Source organism: Chroicocephalus ridibundus, chromosome 18, assembly GCF_963924245.1.
Source record: "Chroicocephalus ridibundus chromosome 18, bChrRid1.1, whole genome shotgun sequence".
Lineage (NCBI taxonomy): Eukaryota > Metazoa > Chordata > Aves > Charadriiformes > Laridae > Chroicocephalus > Chroicocephalus ridibundus.
In genome coordinates this window covers 4,346,592-4,366,722 of record NC_086301.1, presented here as the reverse complement: position 1 = coordinate 4,366,722, position 20,131 = coordinate 4,346,592, and the positions used below count along the sequence as shown (strand labels likewise).

General features: G+C 46.0%; 2 protein-coding genes and 3 non-coding genes across 5 annotated transcripts in view; all 5 read left to right on the top strand.

The window, feature by feature from the left end:
• Positions 1 to 9,632, top strand: part of CLMP (CXADR like membrane protein) — a 44,553-nt gene extending 34,921 nt beyond the window's left edge. The window contains exons 3-8 of the mRNA XM_063355083.1: positions 243 to 400; positions 1,095 to 1,296; positions 2,139 to 2,303; positions 2,679 to 2,801; positions 4,391 to 4,532; positions 5,950 to 9,632. Of these exons, the coding sequence (XP_063211153.1) occupies positions 243 to 400; positions 1,095 to 1,296; positions 2,139 to 2,303; positions 2,679 to 2,801; positions 4,391 to 4,532; positions 5,950 to 6,244 (1,085 nt within the window). The 3' untranslated portion in view covers positions 6,245 to 9,632. The remainder of the gene's footprint in view (positions 1 to 242; positions 401 to 1,094; positions 1,297 to 2,138; positions 2,304 to 2,678; positions 2,802 to 4,390; positions 4,533 to 5,949) is intronic.
• Positions 9,633 to 13,289: 3,657 nt separating this feature from the next.
• HSPA8 (heat shock protein family A (Hsp70) member 8) lies at positions 13,290 to 18,642 on the top strand. The gene is made up of 9 exons (XM_063355082.1): positions 13,290 to 13,444; positions 14,234 to 14,443; positions 14,946 to 15,151; positions 15,248 to 15,400; positions 15,500 to 16,055; positions 16,378 to 16,580; positions 16,911 to 17,109; positions 17,421 to 17,653; positions 18,089 to 18,642. The coding sequence occupies exons 2-9, from the start codon at positions 14,239 to 14,241 to the stop codon at positions 18,272 to 18,274; spliced, it is 1,941 nt and encodes a 646-aa protein (XP_063211152.1). The 5' UTR covers positions 13,290 to 13,444; positions 14,234 to 14,238; the 3' UTR covers positions 18,275 to 18,642.
• On the top strand, positions 16,216 to 16,306 carry LOC134525093 (small nucleolar RNA SNORD14). The gene has a single exon (XR_010073694.1). It is a non-coding gene; the product is annotated as a small nucleolar RNA SNORD14 (small nucleolar RNA).
• Positions 16,729 to 16,825, top strand: LOC134525092 (small nucleolar RNA SNORD14). The gene has a single exon (XR_010073693.1). It is a non-coding gene; the product is annotated as a small nucleolar RNA SNORD14 (small nucleolar RNA).
• Positions 17,742 to 17,838, top strand: LOC134525090 (small nucleolar RNA SNORD14). The gene has a single exon (XR_010073691.1). It is a non-coding gene; the product is annotated as a small nucleolar RNA SNORD14 (small nucleolar RNA).
• Positions 18,643 to 20,131: the final 1,489 nt, after the last annotated feature.

Sequence of the window (20,131 nt, the reverse complement as noted above, 5' to 3'; positions counted from 1 at the left end):
AAAGACAGCTTTGGAGTGTGAAGCCATCTGTTGTTCATGCTTAAATATTAGTGTGAAACTAACTGCCCATGTATGTCTAGATGTCCCCTTCAATCAGCTGCAATCTGTCCAGGAAGCCAAACTGCTGGGTTTTCTTTGATGCTGTGAAGCAAATGAGGAAGAACCCAGCAAACCCTAAGCTAGCAACACTTGTCAGTGCAGAGATGCATCCTTAATCCTGACCACCGGTGTTTGTCTTTCAGCTTCCTGTTCTGTTTGGTTGTCCGAGGCTCAAACTGAATTTAAGAGAGTGGCTGAAGAAAACGTGACTTTGCCCTGTCACCACCGCCTGGGCCTCCTGGAGCAAGGGAGCCTGGATATTGAGTGGCTGCTGCACATTTCGGAAACAGTACAAAAGGCGGTAAGTTCAGCCATTATTAGTATCTGCTGAGAAAATCATCTTATTTCTATGTTGACGTCAGCAACAGCCATTGATTTAAAGAGGCTTCTGTGATGATCTTTGCAAGTTGTTCTGATGAAGTAAGCAGTGTGTAGAAAACACAGCTGATTTATATAGAGAGATTTATAACATACAAAAGTTATTCGATACACACACATGCTGTATTGGAACAGGTTGTATTACAATCGAGTTTTCTTTAAACTAACACTGTTATTTAATCAGTCATCATTGGATAAACTTCAGAATTGCCTTTCAGGTTTTCAAAAATCACCTTGGGTTTCGCAGGCCCAGTTTTTGAAACCTTGGTTTCAGGAAAAAATATAGTAGTTCAGTACTGAGAAAAATCAGGTCTTATGCAGTAACTTAAATTAGCTAGCCAAAGCTAGCCAAGATCGTTTTTATGTATTACTGCATAAGACGATGTCTATTTTGACACTAGTATAAACGCTCCAGTAAAAATCTCTAGCATAAGTGCAGTTTATGTGTCAGTCTCAGACTCGAAAATCCAGGTTTAGTTTTTCCAGCCTGCCACAGGTTTTCTGTGTGACCCTTGTCAAGTCACTTAACCATGCAGAACCTTATGCTTTGATTTGTTGTTCTGTGTGAAAGTCAATTACAACTGATGAGCTGATGAGTGACCGTCTCTACTCCTCAGGTGATCACCTACTCTGGAGGCCGTGTTTATGATGACCTGAATGAGGAACAGAAGGGGCGCGTTTCCTTCACATCCAACTTCCTTGCTGGAGATGCATCCTTACAAATCATATCCCTGCAGTCCAGTGATGCGGGGAAGTACATATGTAAGGTTAAAAATGCTGGGCAGTACGAATGGGCTCGCATCACCCTGAAGGTTGTAGGTAAGGTCATTTTATTGTTCTTCCAAAGAAAAAAAAATCACTAGACTCATTTCCTGGAGAGAGATTTATTTCAGCAGGGTATAAATACAAAGACATCTCATCATCAGGTTTCACTGTCCAATTCTGTATCTGCCTTTGCATTTTTTGGCAAAGGACAGGACACAGCAAGAGCCTAAAGAACTGTTTTGAGGTAATTATAATCACTTGCAAAATCATATGAACCATTCTTTCCAAATTATCTCTATGATCTCATCACACAAACTAGACGGATATTCTAGCTTAGCTGGCAATAACCCTTTCCAGATCTCCTGCTGAGGACTCTGGGTTCATGTCCCAGGACCCCAAACTGTTCCAAGTCAGTGGAGGTGACAAATAATCTGCCGAGGTTAGCATTTCTCTTCCCTGATTTCAGTTTATTGGTTGGCTTTTGGCATGTTATACTATCATCCTGTGGAAGAATTGCTGTGGCCTGCCAGATGCTGTGGAGAGAAGGAAGAAATGGAGAAGTAGGGGGAGGGAAAGGATGTTCTCTAAATAGCATCTAGAAGAGGAACGCAGCAATACAGCTCCACTGATGTGAGTACCCATGAGGCAAACTGCCCCAGGGTATTGTAATGTGTCATTTCTATGTCCGAGCCAGCCAGCTCCACTTTTTAGACTATGAAGTTGTACACAGTTGCAGCTAAAGTCCCCTAACAAACATCACTGGTGTAATTCCTTAATGCATTCCAGAGAAGGCAGCTCTGGGAAGCTGCTTAAATTATGCACTTTGCCAAAGAAAGGGTTTTCCACCAAGAAAATAGTCTGCTGCATTTGCATGGCCTGTCTTCTGTTTGTCCTAGAAAAACCTTCCAAGCCCAAATGCTGGCTAGAAGGGGAGCTGTTGGAAGGAAAGGAACTGTCCTTGCAGTGCCGATCTGCTTCTGGCACTGCACCTATCTCCTACCGATGGCAGCGCATAAATGAGGAAGACAGAGCTGAACATCTCCCGCCTACATCAAGAGTCAGTAAGTCAGGTCATTTCCTCTTAGAGCTCTCAGAACACTCAAAGACAGATAACTGCCCATGAGTACATGCACATGTACAGTCACGTGCCTGCTTTTTAAACGGGGATCACTTGGTGGCAGTGATAGCAATGGTGTAACAGTACCTCTCACTGCTGCAGCTGGACGTTTTAGCGTGCTTCACCCTGAACAAGGAAGTGTATGAGGAGCTTGTTTAGTGTTTTACTGAAGGTTGACAAATGATCTTTTCTGAGGCATCATTGATTGTTCACGAAGTGATTTGATCCAGAAGTTCAATTTGTGCTTCTGTGTCTTATCCGCTGTTAAGGTTTCTTCATCTTCTTCTGATTAATCCCAATGTTGTTTTTCCTGTTTCAGACATTTCTAATCCCGGGCAAGTCCTACTGAAGAATCTTACACAGATGAGCACAGGGTTGTACCAATGCATTGCCACCAACGAGGCTGGACAAGAAAGCTGTGTTGTTCAGGTGACAGTGCAGCGTAAGTATTGGCACATAACTAGTATTGGCGTAGCTTCACAGCTGCCCCATGTCGACTGGTAAACTCTCTGCCACACCTTTGCCCTTTCATACACAAGTCACATGAAGTAGTTCTTATTTATTGCACTTACAGTTTGCACTGCAGTCCTCTGTATAACCTAAAGTGGTAAATACATCATTTGGGCTCTGATGTTTTGGTCTATTTTGATTTTGAGAATGACTAATGAAACACGAGGTAAAAAACCCCAGCAAGTCAGAGGTTCCAGAGTCTCCATCTTTCGAGGTACTTCTGTCTGGAGGGATTGCGTGAGATTACTCTCAAGTATAAAATCTTCGTGTGGATAGTCCATCATTCCAAATTACTTATCGCTTGTACATGAGACACTAAACTATCTAAAGGCAGCTGGAAAGGCTGATTTTGACATGAAGCGTAGAATAAAAAGCAACTTCTGACACAGTTTGGTTTTAATCCAGGTTTAATAAATTCTGCCTGAACAGAGATTAAAATCAATGTCATACCTGATTAACCCCACCAAGGGTGTGTGCATGTCTGGGTATCTGCGTCTTTGCATATACGTGCAAGGAAAAGGGCGTCGTTTAGCACCAGCATTGAGGACAAATCCAAACAATACATTTTAGCAGGTATTTATGAGCAGCTCTCAGGGGAGATCAGCAGGAGCTGGATCTGCTGTGACAAAAGGCTGCTAACAGCAAAGTCGCTTCTGTGGAGATTCCATAGCTTTGGAATTTTTCTACCCAACCAGGCCTGAAATAACTGGAATATGGTCATGTAGCAAGGAAAACCTGTTTGCCTCAGGCATCTGAAGTAAAAGCATCCAGGAAGCTTTTATGCCAATTGAACTGAATTGGTTTCAGACCTCACTTTGGTTTGCTAAACCCTCCATAGGGACGAGCCTTAAGGAAACAACTTTCAGCCAAACCCAACGTAACCACTCTTATCACAAGAAGTTGTCATAAAGTATCAGCTAAGGCACCATATACACTAGGCAGAGTGCTCTCATTGGCTTTGTTATTTTGGATGAAAAATGCCTTGCATCTGCACAGTACGGCCTTCTTTCCTCTTTCCTCTCTACCCGCCTCAGGTCACTTTTTTCCCCAATTGAATAATTCATTCTGCAAGTGGATTGTAATAATTTCAGGGTGAGTTGAAGGGGAAAAAAAACCTCATGGGGAAATATTCATAGTTCAAACACTCTTCTGCCTGTAGGAAACTGTTTGGTGCTTTGTTTCGTGTGTGCATTGTCCTGTCTGCCTCTACTTTCTGAGGTTCTGTGCTCTTAGGAGAGGATTTTTTCTCCTCATTCTAATTCTGACCCATAGCTGAAGGCATAGCACTTCTGATCCCACCCTTCCAGGAGTGAATACTTTACTCACTGTTAGCTCAGGTTTAGAAACAATGCCTGAAGATAAACTGGTTCAACTTCTGTGTGGAGACACGCCTAAGTAAGTAGACTAATACGTTCTGTTCTGATTTATACATGGTGCTATAAGTTGTAGCGTGGACTAGAATCTGACCATGCAACCCTAGTGAGAGTTTACTGACTAACACATTTGTTTTCTGGACAACAGATGCACAAAATATCGGCATGATCGCTGGAGCGGTTTGTGGCGTGGTGGTGGGACTTTCCCTCCTTTTTCTGGTGGTGAGGCTGACAATAAGGAGGAAAGAAAAGAAGAGATACGAGGAAGAGGAGGCACCAAATGAAATCCGGTAACGCCTTTTGTTTAATCCTCCACCTCTTACCCTCCCTTCTTTCAGTTTCACACATCTTTTCACTACAGTTTTAAGTAACCTAGGTATAAGTGTCTTAAAAAGTTGTTCTAAAAAGCTTTTAAAGTCTCCCTGAAAGAACACTGACAAGTTTATTGAGTCTGAGAATCATCTTTGTGAACACTTTCCATAAAATTAGATAGATCAAAGTGCCTTTTTTCCCCCCAGACAAATTAGCATACAACTCAGGTATGCTCTGAGGCTGGCAATTTCAGCATTTTTAAAGCGAAGCATAATCCTCTCCAGTACTAAATTCAACCCACTTGTCCACTGTGGTTCTGAGAGGTTTGGGGTTTGGGTTTTTTGGGTTTTTTTTTGTTTGTTTTTCAATTGCAATTTCTGTTGGGAATGCTACGAGGCAGAGAGGTTCCCACAGTCTTTCTTGAGTCTTTTAAACAACTGCGCTTCTGGATTTAGCTCAGGGTGAGAAATCCCCTGAGCTGCTGTGTGCAGAGTTGAGAAGCCTCACCCTGAGCGGGTGTACGGAGAATGCTGACGCATGTTCTTTGAACTCATCTGTTACATGCGTGTGAGGTCTGCCACTTGACTCCCCTAAGCAGAGATTGGTCTCTAGCCAATCAAGCCTAAACTTCTCAGGAAGGAAAGCACTGGAAAAACCTATTTCCAGGAATGAGTTTTAGCTGCTCCTGCCCTTGAAGAAACCCTTTGCCTTGTTCCATCCTTTTAGTTCTATTTGTAAAAGACTGCCTGCCCTCATATGACATCTCTGTACCCTTAGGCATCTCTGTAATCCATTCAGCAGCTGATTACTGTGCCTAGTGGTCAGGTTGCCAGCATGAAGGTAGCCTCTGCTGATTTCTTCCTTCCCTTTACTTTCAAATCTTGCACACCTCTTTATTTTTAGTCTGAGCTTCAGCCTCCTGTATCACTTTTTCACACAAGACTGTTACCTCTTCTCTTTCTGTGGGTCCAGTTCTTGCACTTTCACTACCCACGTTTGTTTTTTTAACTAGAAGAACTGGTCTCAGCTAGTCCCGTTCAGGTGATTTATCATTATGACTAAGGATTATAGAGCAGACAGTTCTATCTGAGCTGTTTGTACTGACACTTGGCATTCGTTCCACAGACCTCAAAGAGGCAGTCGTGTGCAGCATGTATTCTAAATCCAATCCATTTGAGCAATAGCTCCGCAGAGCAATAAGGAGTTCAGTCCACAAAGTTACTTAGCACTGAATTCAGAAAACTCTGTACCTTGCTCAAGCTGCTGGGCAGATCTGCCCTGGTGATTTGCAGCTTCAATAAGCAACTGCTTACTGCAGCAGCAATTCAGTCTGGTAAAACATATAAGCGTTTCTCTTCTTGTGGTGTTTGAGCCCTGTCATCTGTTTGATTGCAGAGAAGATGCAGAGGCACCCAAGGCGCATCTTGTCAAGCCCAGTTCCTCTTCCTCTGGTTCCAGGAGCTCGCGTTCAGGTTCCTCCTCAACCAGGTCGACAGCCAACAGTGCCTCTCGCAGCCAACGGACTTTGTCAACGGAAGCTACTCCCCACCTAACTCCTCCCCAGTACAGCCAGAGGGAGATGGAAGGAAAAGAAATTGAGCCAAAGAAAGTTGACTACAATAATCTGATGAAAATGGGAGCGACGCTGGTCATGGTGCCTGCCCAAAGCCGAGCGTTCCAGACCGTGTGACTGCTCACCAGCCGTCTGGAGACTTCTGCTGTCCAGGAACACTTCACATACCACCAGTCACATAGGAATTGTTAGATTAGTTATATTACTGGTCAGCTTAATTTTAATCACTTGTGATTTTTCACACCACAAGAAGCCCTCCCACTCAACTCTTTCTTACATCTTCCAGCACTGAGGTTCTGATACAGAATTATATTTTTTTTAAGAAAGATACATTTGAGGGAAAAGGGAGCCTTCTTTTTAAATTATCTTTTTTTGGAAATGGAACACTGAGCATTTTAAAATGGCAACAACTGAGTGCTGTACAAATGAAATGAAGCCAAACCTCAGGATTTTTTAAAAGGGATCAACAGAGACATAAAGACACGTAATATTCCAGAGAGGTTTTGTAGGGAGGGAGAAGTCTCTTGTACTGGTTTCGGAGAACTTTCTCAAAGATGCGTTGTCTTATCTGAAAATTTTGAGGCAGACTCTCTGCTGAGGGTAGTCTGGTGTTCAACCTCAAAGGGAACTGACAGACACTTCACTTTTTCTGCATTCAGTCTTCTAGTGAAATACTTTTGCAGGCTGTAACTAAAGTGGAAATGGAGAGGGTCTCTCAAAAAGGCCAAGAGATGCAGTATTAAGGCATGTGTCTGAACTAATCTCTCTACTAAAGAGAAAGGACCCTCCATGGCACGGAAACAGAGGTGCTTTAATTGCCGGAATAAACGTAATGATACACCCAGAGTGATACAGCCAGGAGCCTCACTCTGCTTTTACGGTCAGCACTGCAAAGCCACAGTAACTCCACTGGAGTGGTACCTGTGGCAAATGAGCCTTAGCCTGGTGAGAACTGGGCACTGAATCCAAAATGAAGGCAGTACCTCAAAAAGTGAGGGCCACTAATTACCAAAAAGCCTGGACAAAGCATTTGGAAGATATCTTTGCTATCGCCAGGTTGTGAATTCACCAGTTTTGGGGTAAGCTATGCTGTAGAAACCTTATGGAGAGTTCTTCTCAAGACTGAACAAACAGCATTCTTGAGCTGACCTTCAGGCATCCAGGTAAGACTGAAGGATAGAGTGACAGAGCATGTAGTGAGGAAAATCCACCAGGGGCAGGTAAACAAGCACAATGCTGCTCCCATTAGGAAGTATTTGTGTGCGGTGTCCCATTTCTACACCAAATGCTGTGCCATGTGGTATTGTTGAGGCTTAAACCTTAGCACAACCCTGAAAAAATTGCAGGAATCATAGAAAATATTTTCTGTGATTAAATTAGCCAGAATAAACATTTCCAAGGAATAGAAAGTCTTAAATGTCAAGTTGAAGGCTAATAGGAAACGATGGGAGATAGGGACAGGTTTCCTCTGGAGGCAGATCTGTCATTTATATTTTCCTGTGAAGGACACTGACCACTGCTGCACAGAAGACACTGAGCTTGTAGGTTCTAGATTCCTGTATTCCTGGACTAATGATCTTCTATTTAAAAAATAAGGGGTTTTTCCATTTGAGGGAAGGAAGGTTTTCTCCCAATTTATGGAATGAGTCTACAGGAGATGGATCAGCACAGAAAAACCACAAATGTATTAATTCTTTCACTCCAGGGACTGTCATTAACCTCCTTTTCTGACCGACACACGGAATTTTAGCTTCTTTGCTTGAGATCTTAGACATTCTGACCAAAGCCAAGGCCTGCCTGGGCTACTTCCTTATGGGAAATAGTTTTCAAACTTGCCCTATACTATGTGAGAACTAATTTTCCTAGGAGCAGTCACCTATTTACATCACATGTATCAAAATTTCACTTGCTCTGTGTACCCCAGAGTCAACTTAGCTGCCCTTGGCAGGACAAAGCACTGATCTGTTGTGCAGGGAAAGCAGTGTTGAGTTACAGATTTGAACAGAGGAAACATTGGCTGTTGGGTGTTTGATAAGCTTCTGCTTTCATGACAGCTACTGGTGTTGGATACTGTGTCATTTTACCTAGACGGTTTCCCTGGCTACTCCAGAGGCACATTCCTGGATCAGCTGTGTTTTGGTGGATTTGGTAGGGGCTGCCACTGCTCGGAAGCAGCAGCTCTAAGTGTCTGTGATTGCTCCGCAGTTGCTCTTTTCCTGGACCCTGAAGGCTTTACGCACTCCAGAGCTGGGAAAGTCCCAAAGACCATGAGCAGGACTGGTAGAGTAGTTTGTGGCTTCTTCTGTGGTTGCTTATTGTGCTTAATGTTACCTGTGTTGCATCTGAGCATACTTATTCTATGCGTATAAAAACAGGAATGCTTTTCTCAGTAAAGAATACATGCCTGAGCAGCCAGAAGCTTGTTACCACAAAATAAGGGTAACAGTTCAAACAGTTGAGCTGGCTACAGTCTGAGTACCAAATGCTGTAGGTGAGCTTTGAGTCACAGGCCAGACTTTCAATTAGCAAAGAGGAAGATGCTCTCTCTACAGCCTAGAAGCCACTTGCTGCTGGCTAGGAGAATTTGCCCAGCCAGCTCCTGGCAGTCTCTTTCCTGGAGGCCTTCGGGAAGAGGCTGCAGGACGGATCAGCTGGGGCAGCCCCTCTCCTGGTCTCCAACTCTCCTGGAGCAGAGAAGTCACTCCTTGTCACATGAGCTATCTGTCTGATTGCATGGGATGAAAGGTTTATGGACCCTGGGGAAGAGAAGTCAGTCGGAAGCAATTGCTGAAGCCCGGTGTGTGTGATCATTCTTGTTCTAGCCCTCTCGGAAAGCAGGCAATATGCATGCCCGCTGTCCGGACACGTGCAGACTGCCCTGTATACAAACCGTGTCAGAAAAAGCATTGTGGCCCTCGCCTGCCATGGAACAAAGATGCAATGATGTGTGGCCCTGGTTAGAAAATGTGGGCACCACGCTGATTTAAAATCACAAAGTCTGACACACTGCGGTGCTTTTCAGACCACACATCAGTGATCTCACAGGTGAACACAAAGTCAATTTTGCACTTCAGTTGCTAGCATGAAGCCCAAAGGGAGATGTTCATTACTCAAAAGGAAATACAAGAGATCATTTCAAAGGTGTTTTATTTTCAAAGGGACATTTTCTGAGCTCCAGATGATACTATCAGGAGTTGTACAAGGGAAGCAAATGAACCATAAGCCAAACTCTATTTTGTAAAATAGTGTACTTAAAGCATTTACTGTCATATACCAGTTATTACTAGTGTGATTAAATGCATACGATGTTATGTAGCTTTCTTATGTTTCTCAGCAGCTAAACTAAGCTTACATCTCTTCTACCTGCTATAATTGGTGTACTTGTACTGTGTCTGAACAACTCAGAGGAAAGCAAATATTTATTATTGATTCCTTTGAATCAATGATTTCTTAATTTTTTTTTGTTGGTTGTTTTATAAATAAATGTGCTGCAGCTGAAGCGCTACAGCTCAACTAAACTTGCACTAATGCTCCATCTTCTGTGGTATGATGTGTTACATGGCTGTCAAGCTAAATCCAAGGGAAAAAAGTACGGAGTCAAAAATACATTTTAAGCTAACAAGGGCTATGTGCATATTTGGGGAAACTGTTTGGGGTTTTTTTTCAGTATAAATTATGTGACATGGTATGAAATATACGAAACCTTGGCTGTATTGAAGTAAATGGTGCTTAGACTCCCATGCAGCAATTTCACCTGAGATATTTTGGCTGAGGATGTAGATGCTTCAACCTAATATGATAAATAGTGCCAGCACAGACACAGCACAGATACAAACCTCTGGTGATACTGCCCTCCCTCTCCTGCATCCACGACCTGGCTTCTGAACCACCTGCTATGTTTCAGTTCATCTCCTGAACTACTGGGCGTGAGATGACGATGAAACCTTGAACAACTAAGAGCCATGTTCAGACAGTTTAGATCCTCTCTGCAGATGAACATTTCAAACTAGCTAACAGGAATCTCCAGTCAGGGAGATGTAGGTGCAATTTAGGGTAACTAAACATTAACTGTGGTTGATTTATCCTGCAGTGCTTCAGCCTTCTTTCCCCGAGGGTGTTTTGCAGGGAGGTCTCCCAACATCAGCAATCTTCTTTACTGAAATCTGGGAGTAAAAATTGCAACATAATTACACAGTATTTAAAACAAAACACGATGACAACACAGTGGTCTCATAGGTGTGTCCTTCTGTCTATCCCTGATTCATGAGGAAATGCTATTACTGGCTCCCTCCTGAGTTTATGACATCCAAAATCATGATTAGGTGATACACATTTTGAGAGGGGTTGTGCAATTGCATACTTTTGTACAGTATCAGGAATCTTGGGTTATTTTTAACCTGGATCAGTTTGTACCGACACACTGAAGGGGGAGAACATGGTGGGAAAGGAAAGGGATGGCCTTGGAAATGCATGATTTTCAAACTTCAACCAGGGCGTGCAGCTGCAAGTGTCGTATAAATAACAAATGCTGCTGTTGTGAATAGGGAGTGCTTCTTTGATAATCTCCAGTCTCTTCACAATTCTTTTTTAAATGCTTGAAGGAGCAGCAGTGCTTGATCTCTGATGTACTAAATTGGCTTCAAAAAATAATGCTGGAATTCATCATTTGAAAAAACTCCGCACAGAATACTTGTCCAGCCTGCTGAGCCTTCATTTTTCTGATATACAGTAAATGAGCTAGTTTTGTCCAATATGTTAACAGCCTTCAATTTCTAATGAAATGAGTCATTCGCCAAACTGCCCTCCTCCCTGCACTGACTCACTGTTGCTTTAGGCTGCCTTCACTTGCTATCAGTCTGCTGTGCGAAGTACGGTTGCACATCTAAATGTCACTGTTTAATTTCAAGGTGCAGGCAGTGCTATTCTTAGCTCCTACTGAAATTCTGCCCATGATTTACAAAAAACAGAACCAAACAAAAAAAAAAAAAAAGCAAAGGCAATCCCTTGCTAACGGCACGGCTCCTGTGAGAGTTGGTATGTGATGTGTTCCGTGCGAGTTAGCGCTGCATGCCCGAGAAGCATCTCCTGTGCAGCCTGGGAGTCGAGAGCTCCAGCAGCCTGTACTCTGGACAGGGTGGAGTGTGCTTTGCGTGCCCTACCTGGTCAGATATGGGGTGATGGTCGGTACTGACCGCCCTTATCTTTAAAGGCAAAGGAGAGTGACAGCTTGCGCTCAACAATATGGAGGAGCCCCTTTCCTTTTCCTGCTGCCCCTCCTGTCTCTATCCTTGTACACCCAAGTTCCAACTGCAAACTACACCTTCTGTCATCACTCAAAGGTCCCAGTTCAGGTTCCAGCCCTGTGCATGGCAGAGCGAGAACTGGAGCCACAAACTTGATTGGCATGCTGCCCCGTGGGTCAGCACATCCACAGCATCTGCCACAGGAGCCTGGTGGCAGGTGGCAGTGAGAATCTGCACAACAGTGGTCTGATAATGGGTTACCAGCTGTCAGCTCATCTGGGGTAACTGTTCCCTAGCAGAGCTCACTCAAAATTGCTTGAAAGAGAGAGACATTAACACCTTATCTGTCTGAGGGTGCAGGCATGCACACAGCAAGGTACCACAGAGGACAGCCGTTTGATTGGAGTAAGGCTGAAAAGAGAGATTTGTTAGTGGCCCCCTCCCAATATTGGGCTTTTAAGCAGCTACCAGGAGCGGGTTTGTCGAAGGCCAAGCCTGTGGGCAGCAGTAAGAGATGCTTTTTCATGCAGTTCTTGCTCCCAGCTATAGAAGTTTTTTGCCCTTTTCCCACTACGTGGTGTCACAGGGGCTGGACAGGATACAGGTTTTGCGTAGCCATCCTCCTAGCAACTCCCTGTGACTTTTCCAGTCCGTGTTTTGTGCCATGTAAACATTCGATGCAGTTCACAGCACTCCTGCTAGGGCCTGACCTGACGTGATTTCTGACCTCTGATCAGCTTTCAGCCTGAGGCGCTGAGACCAGCTGAACGTTTGCGGGCGTCCATCTGTCCACTTGATCCCCAGGGACGCCGAACAGCCACCGTTTTCCACCGTTCAGAGCCTGCCATTTCCCTTCCAGTGAAGGAAGCCACGCTGAGAGCAGGCAGCGAGCAGCGCTGACGCGTGGGTGTCACCTTGTCCCTTAGCTTGGTGCATTGGCACCGATTGTGGACGAGAAAAACTTCAGATGGATTAAAAAGCAGGACTGGAGATGCTGCGGAGGCCGGATTCTGCTCTGTGGAGAAGCCGATGTCACCCTGAAACACTGCAGACAACATGGTTTCCTCTGCTTGGACAAGAATGAGGTGTGGGGAGACATCAGAGAACACTGCCTTTTGCCTTGTTAAATAGAGCACGAAGGATTAGAGCTGCTGGTATAATTATCGTACCGAGGGAGATTTACCCAAGCAAAAACGCTGTAGGAAGCCCTCAGGAAGCGTTAGGCAACGAGTTACGAGCATCAATATGCGAAATGCCGTCACTCCACTCAGGGCAGAGGGCGATCTCCCAGGGCTGTGCCCCAGGGCAGACCCCCTGCACCTCCATCTTTCCCACCGGCAAGCCAAACACTCTGTTTCTGGATGGATTTGATCCCCCTGCCGTTAATTCTGCTGTCAATCGCGTTTAATCGGACATCGTTCCTCTGAGCCGGGCCCCGCATGGCGCCGCCATTTTGTGCCCCCTCGCCGCCATTTTGTGCCCCCCCGCCCAGCAGCTCCCTTCCCGCAGCCCCCCCCTATGCAAATCAACCCGCCAGCCCCGCGATCTGATTGGTCATTCCCGCCCCGAGGCGCCTTCCCCCCTGGCGCGCGAAATATGCAAACGAGCCTCCGGTCGGCACGTTGCGATTGGCTGCCACTCGCTCTTTTTCTGTCCCCGCCCCCTCCTTCAGCCTACGCTCGCCGGTGTCGTCACCCGCATGCGGCCGCTGGAGGGCTCTCATTGGCTGCCGCGCCCGCGAAGCTCCGCCCCCTGTCCGTTGCGGCGCGGGAGGCGGCTGGGGCGGGGGAGCGGGGAAAGCGCATGAAGGTTCGAGAATACCGGCCGGCCGGCGGGCACGCCCCCTTCCTGGGTGCGTCACGGCGGGTGCGGGTTCCGGCAGACGGCCATTGGCGGGCAGGGCGGCGGCCCCCGCGAGCGGATTGGCTGGAGCGGAGAGAAGGGGCGGGTCCTTCTGGAAGGTTCTGAGGGGGTATATATAGGTGGCGGGGCGGGCGCCCAACAGTCTCATTGAGCAGTAGCTTCCGTCGGTTTGCTTCTCTTGTGCGCGTCCGGGCCTGTCTGCGCCGCTCAGGTAACGGGGCCTGACAGCCTGGGGGAGGGAGAGTAGGGGGGAGGGCGCGAGGGAGGGAGCCGCACTCCGGTGTGGGCCGTTGTAGTGGGGGGATCAGGCTGCAGTGTGGTTGGAGGCCGCTCTGTCTCTGCGGCGGTGGGTTTTCGCCTTTTGATGAGGTTGATCTGCCCTCTTTTTCTGCTAAATACCACGCAACGGTGGTTTTTCCGATTTCCTTATCCTCCTGAAACGCCTGGGGGGTAGGGGGAAGGGGAGGAGGGATAGAGGAGACATAGCGTCCATGTTATCTCCCGCCGGGAGCGCCCGCGGCTGTCTGGGAGATGTGGGAGGTGGAGCGGCGTATGTGGGGCGGCCGAGCATGCTGGGGTTTGTAGTTTACAGAGAGGGGAGGGTGGTGGGGTGCGAAGGAGGAAAGGATCGGGCTCGTGGGCCACCGCCGCGTGGTGGCCGGGGGCCCCGAGAGCTCGGGGGGGCTGTGGGTGGTGCGGGGCGGGTTGGGTGTCAGCGGGGCTGGGGCTGTGCCAGGCTCGGCGCATGCTATGGCCGGGACTCCATTTCCCAGCACCTAAGATGTCTGCCGGCGGTCACATGACCCGGGCGGGGCATGCCGGGAAATGGAGTCCCGCGCCACGTGGTGGAGGGCCACGTGGTCAGGCGCCACGTGACAGCGCTTTGAAAAACTTGTAACGTCTGCGGTAGAGCCGTCGCTGGTGTAACACGGGATAACGGAGCAATGGAACCCTTCAGTTTGAGTCCAGTTTTACATTTTAACGAATTTTTTGCCCTCAGACAAGATGTCGAAGGGACCAGCTGTCGGGATCGATCTTGGAACCACCTATTCCTGCGTTGGCGTGTTCCAGCATGGGAAGGTGGAAATCATCGCCAACGACCAGGGCAACCGCACCACGCCGAGCTACGTCGCCTTCACGGATACAGAGAGGTTGATCGGCGATGCCGCAAAGAACCAAGTTGCAATGAATCCAACCAATACGGTTTTTGGTAAGGCTGCAAGATTTGCGTACTTAATGCACAGAAGGTTAGCACGGTGATAATATTTTACTGACTTAGAACAGAGTTTAGACTTTCTACTGGAAATGAAAACTCCTAACTTGATTTCAGTCTGAATAATACACCTACATTACTAATAATAAGGCTTCAATTATATAGTGGGAAAGTATGTGCCTTACAGTTAAAAACTTGCTGTGCTGCAGGTTGTTTTTAGTGGTTAGTGTTAAGTGGCCTTGACTAAGTCTCTGGGTCTAGTTCCCTGATGGCAGTGTGGTTTGTGGTGCAGGAGCTGTGGTGGCTGTGAGGTGATAGTAACAACCTTGTGTGTGTGTAAGAGGTGAAACTTCACAGTGCCTGCAGCTGAGCCTTGAGAAAGGCAATAAGAATTTCAAGTTAAGTACAGTGTTCTAGGGTTTTCTGCATTGTTTCTAGGAAGATCATCATATTCTCTTGTGAATGAATATACTTAACATAAGTAACTTATTTTTTCTAGATGCAAAACGGTTGATTGGACGTAGATTTGATGATTCTGTTGTCCAGTCTGATATGAAGCACTGGCCTTTCACTGTGGTGAATGATGCTGGCAGACCAAAAGTCCAGGTGGAGTACAAAGGCGAGACAAAGAGCTTCTACCCAGAAGAAATTTCTTCCATGGTTTTAACCAAAATGAAGGAAATTGCAGAGGCCTATCTTGGGAAGGTGAGGTTTAGGACTTCAGTGGAATGTAACAAATAATTCTGTATGCATGGGTATTTAAAATACCTAACTGACTTTTTTACTTGCCTTGTTTTGTAGACTGTTACTAATGCTGTGGTGACCGTACCAGCCTATTTCAATGACTCTCAGCGTCAGGCCACAAAAGATGCTGGAACCATTGCAGGGCTCAATGTCCTGAGAATTATCAATGAGCCGACTGCTGCTGCCATAGCCTATGGTCTGGACAAAAAGGTATGCTGCTGCCTGGCTATTGTCTCTGATGTCCAACTGGTAAACCTGCTAAACAAGCAGTAGAAAACTAATTGCATTATGAAAATTGATCTTTTCCAGGTTGGTGCTGAAAGGAATGTTCTTATCTTTGACCTTGGAGGTGGCACCTTTGATGTGTCAATTCTGACTATTGAAGATGGCATCTTTGAGGTGAAATCCACCGCAGGTGACACTCACTTGGGTGGAGAAGACTTCGACAACCGCATGGTCAACCACTTCATCGCTGAATTCAAGCGGAAGCACAAGAAAGACATCAGCGAGAACAAGAGAGCAGTTCGTCGCCTCCGCACTGCATGCGAGCGTGCAAAGCGTACTCTGTCGTCTAGCACGCAGGCCAGTATAGAAATTGATTCTCTCTATGAGGGTATTGACTTCTACACATCCATTACCAGAGCTCGATTTGAAGAGCTGAATGCTGACCTGTTCCGTGGCACCCTGGATCCTGTGGAAAAGGCCCTGCGGGATGCCAAACTTGACAAATCGCAGATCCATGACATCGTGCTGGTTGGTGGGTCGACTCGTATCCCAAAGATTCAGAAACTGCTGCAGGATTTCTTCAATGGCAAAGAGCTGAACAAGAGTATCAATCCTGATGAGGCTGTGGCTTATGGTGCAGGTAATGACAAATTCATGTCTTATGTGTGCTAAAACTGGGTGGTGGTCTTGGCAAACTCGTACTCTCTGAACTGAAGTCTCAGTGCAGTACTAGTGTAGGCCCTAGGTATTCCACCTGAGTGAATAAAGCTTTTCAAAGCAGTAAAAAACACAACTCTGACTTGCAGTGATGAATCAGATTCCAAAGCCATTCGTAGTTTCCACCAGAAGTCTACTAATGATGGCCAAATACTTCCTTGGATGTCTGAGCGAGCCATAGGGTTAACTGTAGGGTGCAGTCTGTATCTGTTGCAGAGCTCTTAATATTTTTTTGTGTCTTCCAGCTGTTCAGGCTGCTATCCTCTCTGGAGACAAGTCTGAGAATGTCCAGGATCTGCTACTGTTGGATGTGACTCCTCTGTCTCTTGGTATTGAGACTGCTGGAGGTGTCATGACAGTCCTGATCAAACGGAATACCACCATCCCCACCAAGCAGACTCAGACATTCACTACGTACTCAGACAACCAGCCTGGTGTGCTGATCCAGGTAGGCAAGCAACACTAGGCTGAACTGATAAAAGTGCTCACGCAGTCATAAGGCCCTGTCAACACTTCAGCTGTTGATACTTGAAGAAAATCTTAAACCAGAGGTCTTTTGTCCTTGCCATTAGCAAGGAATGCTCATACATACCTGGTTGCTGTGATGAAAATGATTCCAAAGCCATTCGTAGTTTCCACCAGAAGTCGAAAGACTTGTGTTGGTCCAAGTACCTTCCTTGGATGTCTGAGCGACCATGTCACTTTAGGATAATACCCCGTTATGATTTAGTAATGTATGGTTGAATTTAGGACTTAGTTTGCTGGTTCTTCCTCCTAGGTATATGAAGGAGAACGTGCTATGACTAAGGACAACAACTTGCTGGGCAAGTTTGAGCTGACTGGTATCCCCCCTGCTCCCAGAGGTGTACCTCAGATTGAAGTAACCTTTGATATTGATGCCAATGGCATCCTGAATGTGTCTGCTGTGGATAAGAGCACTGGCAAGGAGAACAAGATCACGATAACAAATGACAAGGGTAAGGATCACATGTTTCTGAGGGTGCAGCGCTGGCTGGCTGATACAGTTAATCAGAACTTGGCTATAAGGTGTGTGCTTCTTGCTTGACAACGATGAGCCTTGGTTTTTTGGTGCGGTAATCCACAAATTCCAAAGGCGGCTCACAAAGTGGATTAAGATGAGGGCACCTGATAGTTTATGGGCCTCTCTCACTGCCTGCCTGCCCAGGCTAACTTCAGGTGCAGAGTTTGTAGTGTGTGGGAGGCTGTAGTCCTCCACTGAACATGACTGATCAGAAAACTTACCTAAAACACTTGCTGTGTTCTGCAGGCCGGCTGAGCAAGGAAGACATTGAGCGTATGGTTCAGGAAGCAGAGAAATACAAAGCAGAAGATGAGAAGCAGCGTGATAAGGTGTCTTCCAAGAACTCCCTTGAGTCTTACGCATTCAACATGAAAGCTACTGTTGAAGATGAGAAGCTCCAGGGCAAGATCTCTGATGAGGACAAGCAGAAAATCCTGGACAAATGCAATGAAATCATCAATTGGCTGGACAAGAATCAGGTATGTCATATTCCATGTTTGGTCAGTGTTTTACTACTAGTGTCTAGCTGAGCTACAAAGAAAGCTCAAGAGGATGGAGAACAACCGGTTGCTGTGATGAAAATGATTCCAAAGCCATTCGTAGTTTCCACCAGAAGTCGAAAGACTTGTGTTGGTCCAAGTACCTTCCTTGGATGTCTGAGCGACCACAGCTAGCAAGCCTATAGCTTTCAGTGCCTCCTAATTTGAGCTGGCTAGCTTGCAAGTATGATCTCTAATCTTAAATAAGGTCCTGTTGCTCCAGGAGCAGTTTGAGGGAGTCGTAAATCAGGCTTTTTTGATGGGAACTAGACTAAGAGCTCAAAGTTTGAGAAGACGGGCAAAAAATGCAGTAACTTACGGGCTATGTATCCTCTTAGTGAGAGCAGCAGGTACTGAGCTTTTGTCTTTTTTCAGACGGCCGAGAAGGAGGAGTTTGAGCACCAGCAGAAGGAGCTGGAGAAGGTGTGCAACCCCATAATCACCAAGCTGTACCAGAGTGCAGGAGGAATGCCTGGTGGGATGCCTGGTGGATTCCCTGGTGGTGGAGCTCCTCCATCTGGTGGAGCTTCATCTGGACCAACCATCGAGGAGGTGGACTAAAGGCACCATGGAAATGCATTCCACTAGCAGTTAGTATTGGAGGACCCCCTGGTGGGGGTTAGATTGAAGGACCCAAACCTGTAGGCACATCTGGGTGTATTTTGCCAGATTAAAACTCCATAACTGAGCTGCTGTAAAAGTTAAAAAACAAAACATTTTTTTGGGCATTTTAAATACTTGAACATGTGCACAGGAGGGGAGATGAATACCATTGCACTTTACAGTACTGTAAACAAGTGGAAATGCAATTCCTGTCGTAATAAAAACTATTTAATGGGCATCACAATGTTTCTGTGTTCACTTCTTTGTGTACTGACAAGTATGATAAATAAAGTGAAAATAAAGGTGAATGGAGGTGATGAATATGAGCTGAGCATGATCTAAGCACAAAGCTTCAATAATTAGGCTCTGCGTTCAGCAGGTCAGAGGGAGGGTTGTAGTTAAATGGCTGCTTTTCCTGAAGCCTGAGTAAGGAACTGCAGCCTTGTCTTCTGGAGGTTAAGGCTGTGGGTGACACAGGAGCATTGCCTTCCCAGGTGGTATAGGCCATGCTTCACTTTCAGTCCCAAATCAGAGTAGCACAACTGAATGCTTAACCTGTAGGTACTGGTTAGTAATTTCCATTCCAAAGCTGACCTTACTCGTGGCCACAAGGTCTCGGGAGAGCTGCAGTGAAACGCGGGTGGTTTTGGGGACAGGTGCCTCTTGGGCACTACAGAGCCACCACAGAAATGCCTTCCTAGTGTCCAGATATACACTGTAGTTGTGGGACATTAAATAATACTATACATATATAAAACAGCAAGCCTGCATTAAGGAAGTGTTAACTGAGGCTGAGAGGACTAGTAGCATTTGCAGAGAACTGGCAGAGCTTGTTAATAAGAGCATCTTTAAAATACGGTATAAAAATACAAAGTGGATAGTTGTCCTTTGGTCCTGGAAGGATTTGCCACTTTGAGGCTTCCCCTCATTCCTTGTGGGAAGGCAAGTTCAGGGGGGCTCTTCAGTTAAATGAAGTTATTGCTGGGTGGGGAGGTGGCTTTGGGCAGCCTCTTCGGTGATAATAAGCAGTTACGTTGCTTATTAGATATAGTATTTTATTATATATTGGTATATTTATCAGTATATATGTATGTTATGTACTCCCGTGGCAGGGGGGTTGGAACTAGATGATTAAGGTCCCTTCAACCCAAACCATTCTATAATTCTATGTTACATACAGTACCAGCAATACTGCTGCCAGTGGAGCCTGGCACTGGAGTGGCAATTTTCATTAAGTCTTTAAGACTATAAAAATCATCACGGTTAGTGCTTATTACATATAGAGGGAATGTTCAGGATAATCAGTAATTTAGGCCTTAGTGATTTTAGTAATTTTTTACCTGGGTACTTCATGATTTAAAACACTTTTCCCTGAGCAACTTCTTTCTTAACATTGGAAAAGAATTGAGGGATTTTTGTCTTTTTCTTCACAGCAGTGCTTAATCCAAGGGGAAAAGTGATGCTCCGGTAGCTCCACGCTCCTGTTGCTGCCTCTGAAGCCCATGTTCCCCGGTTGGATGGATGGATTTAGAGGGCTGCCTCTAGCTTGGCTGCTGAAATGCTGAAATGGGAGCACCTGGGAGCCTTAAAACACTTCACTTATCAGCCCTGTTTGCGTACAGGTGATCTGGATCCTTTTCTGGGTCAGGGGGATGGTAAAGGGGAGGCTGCCTGTGCTACATCCATCCCGCAGGACATTTAGGGGAAAATAAAAAGCGTCTTGAGGCATAATCCAGAGAAGGGAGCAGCATACGAGCTGCAGGTGCCGCACCGTTAATTGTCACGTTCATTATCTCAGCTTCCTGCCTCTAGTAC